General features: G+C 42.1%; 1 protein-coding gene across 1 annotated transcript in view; it reads left to right on the forward strand.

The window, feature by feature from the left end:
• The window catches only part of LOC104494927 (methionine synthase-like), a 10182-nt gene that overhangs the window by 3538 nt on the left and 4570 nt on the right, over positions 1 to 2074 (forward strand). The window contains exons 3-4 of the mRNA XM_010137830.1: positions 256 to 325; positions 1449 to 1541. Of these exons, the coding sequence (XP_010136132.1) occupies positions 256 to 325; positions 1449 to 1541 (163 nt within the window). The remainder of the gene's footprint in view (positions 1 to 255; positions 326 to 1448; positions 1542 to 2074) is intronic.

The raw sequence follows: 2074 nt of genomic DNA on the forward strand, positions 1-2074 counted from the left end.
TCAGCAGGATTTAATTAGTACCTTACAGAGGGAAATTTTGTGATTAGCATGTGTAGGTTGCTGTGTGCGTGAGATGAGACCTGCACGTAGAGCTGTTCTTTTGAAGTTTTGTAATAGTGCTTATATGTATTTGTATGGCTTAGGGAGCCTTCAGAGTGTATTGTGAGCTACTGAATGAAGTGTTGCGTTTCTCTGAGGATGAGTTATGCTGTACTGAACTAAGGGTTACTCATCAGTTTTCTGTAATTGCTCTAGGCATATCGGTTGAACAAAGTCTCTGCACAGGTGGCCAGAAAAGCAGCAGATGACATAACTGCTCAGACAGGTAAGCAATATTAATTTTAAATACTTATTTTTCTGTTTTGACTGTCTTGCTACAATCTTTGAAATATTGCTGGCTAGAGGATGGCTTGGTGGTTTACATTACAGGGACATAACTTGCAGGCATGCCACACCATTTTAGGCACAGTAGCAATTTCACATCTCAGTGAGTATCACACTAATTTCAGCATGTTTACAGGATCTGGTCCTTACTGTGTTCTGCAGGATGGCTGACCTGTGCCTGCCTGTTCTAGACTGCAGATGATACACATCTTCCAGATGTGTTCTAGAGAAAACAAATTCAGCAGGCACTGTTATAATTTACTTAGGTTTGTATGGCACATGCCTTTGTACTGTGGAATTAGGATAGCTGACTGTAGGTGTCTGTGGGTTTCCAGTTACTACTGCTAGTGTAAGCCTTGTGGTTTGACTTTACTCAGCAGCTGCTGGAATCTGCTTAGTATATGACTCTCATCTGTAAATATGCAGTCTTTTACCTTCCAGGCTTTATGTCACAGGGTTATAGCTCATTTACACTGCCGTGTACAATGCCATCTATCAAAGACAAGTAATTTCCTTGTGTATTCTGGCATCAAACTGTATTTCAAGCTAACAGTGCTGCTGCTGTCCAGGTAACACTTTACTGATATGATTCATAGTATGCAATAAATGTAAGATTTGAAATATGGTTTTGAGAAAAGAAGGTTTTTTTCTTTAAATAGAATGTTCAGAATATTCATATCAGGTTTTCTAGTGAGACGTACCAAGACAGTTCTATGCTCTGCATTTAATGCAATTGAATAAAGTTTTTCATGGCAGAGACAAATGATCCTTAGAAGAAGAACTAATTGAACTAATTCCTTTTGCATAGATGTTCTTCTGTCTCATGTGTATACACCGAATCCTCTCCTGTTGTGTAGGATTAAAACAAAGAAGGAAGTTGTGCCGTGTAGTCTCATGCTGATCAAACCCTTGATTTGAGACAGGAATTTCCTGTTCTGTAGTTCTTCATCTCTGGATGATATGCATGTCTTGGTGTTTTTTACATTGACGTGGCTGTCATTGTAAAAATGAGTAAATTATTTCATGTTTTGGTGGTTTTGTTTTTTTGCTATGTCTTGGTTTAGGAGTTAGGAGATACGTTGCTGGAGCCATGGGTCCAACAAACAGGACACTTTCTGTGTCACCATCTGTGGAGAGACCAGATTACAGGAACATAAGTAAGTATTTATAACCATGTCGCTGGCTGGTCATGGGACAGACTCTCTCTGATTAGCTGCCTCCCTTTCACAGGAGAGAGGCTTAAGAAAGGAGATAAGAAGAAAAAAAGTTTATGAGGTCTCTGTGGACTAAGGAAACAGAAACACTTTTGATAACGGTAGAAAGATGATATATACAGAAAACAAGATATTAACAAGTTTATATAAGACCAGAACTGGTGCAACAAGGTTGGGGGGGAAGGGGCGGGAAGGTGGTGGGGCAATGTTGCGCCCAAGCCACAGTTAAGGAAAAGCAGCAATAAAGGTTACAGGTCTGTTCAGGCGGCAGCAGAGGATGCAGTGGCAACAGATGGTGCAACTGGGCTGGGAGCGGCAGGAACAGCAGTGGCAGTCTGCGTGCAGAGCAGGGCGCTGGTGAAGCAATAGCGCAGTATGGCGGGAGCATGCAGCAGCAGTAGGGCCGTGGAACAAATCAGCCGATGGCAGCAGTTGTGGCAGTTGGGACAGCACGTGAGTGGTTGGGCAGTGCGGTG

The sequence above is a fragment of the Buceros rhinoceros genome, unplaced genomic scaffold (genome assembly GCF_000710305.1).
Source record: "Buceros rhinoceros silvestris isolate BGI_N320 unplaced genomic scaffold, ASM71030v1 scaffold43666, whole genome shotgun sequence".
NCBI classification, from domain to species: Eukaryota; Metazoa; Chordata; class Aves; order Bucerotiformes; family Bucerotidae; genus Buceros; species Buceros rhinoceros.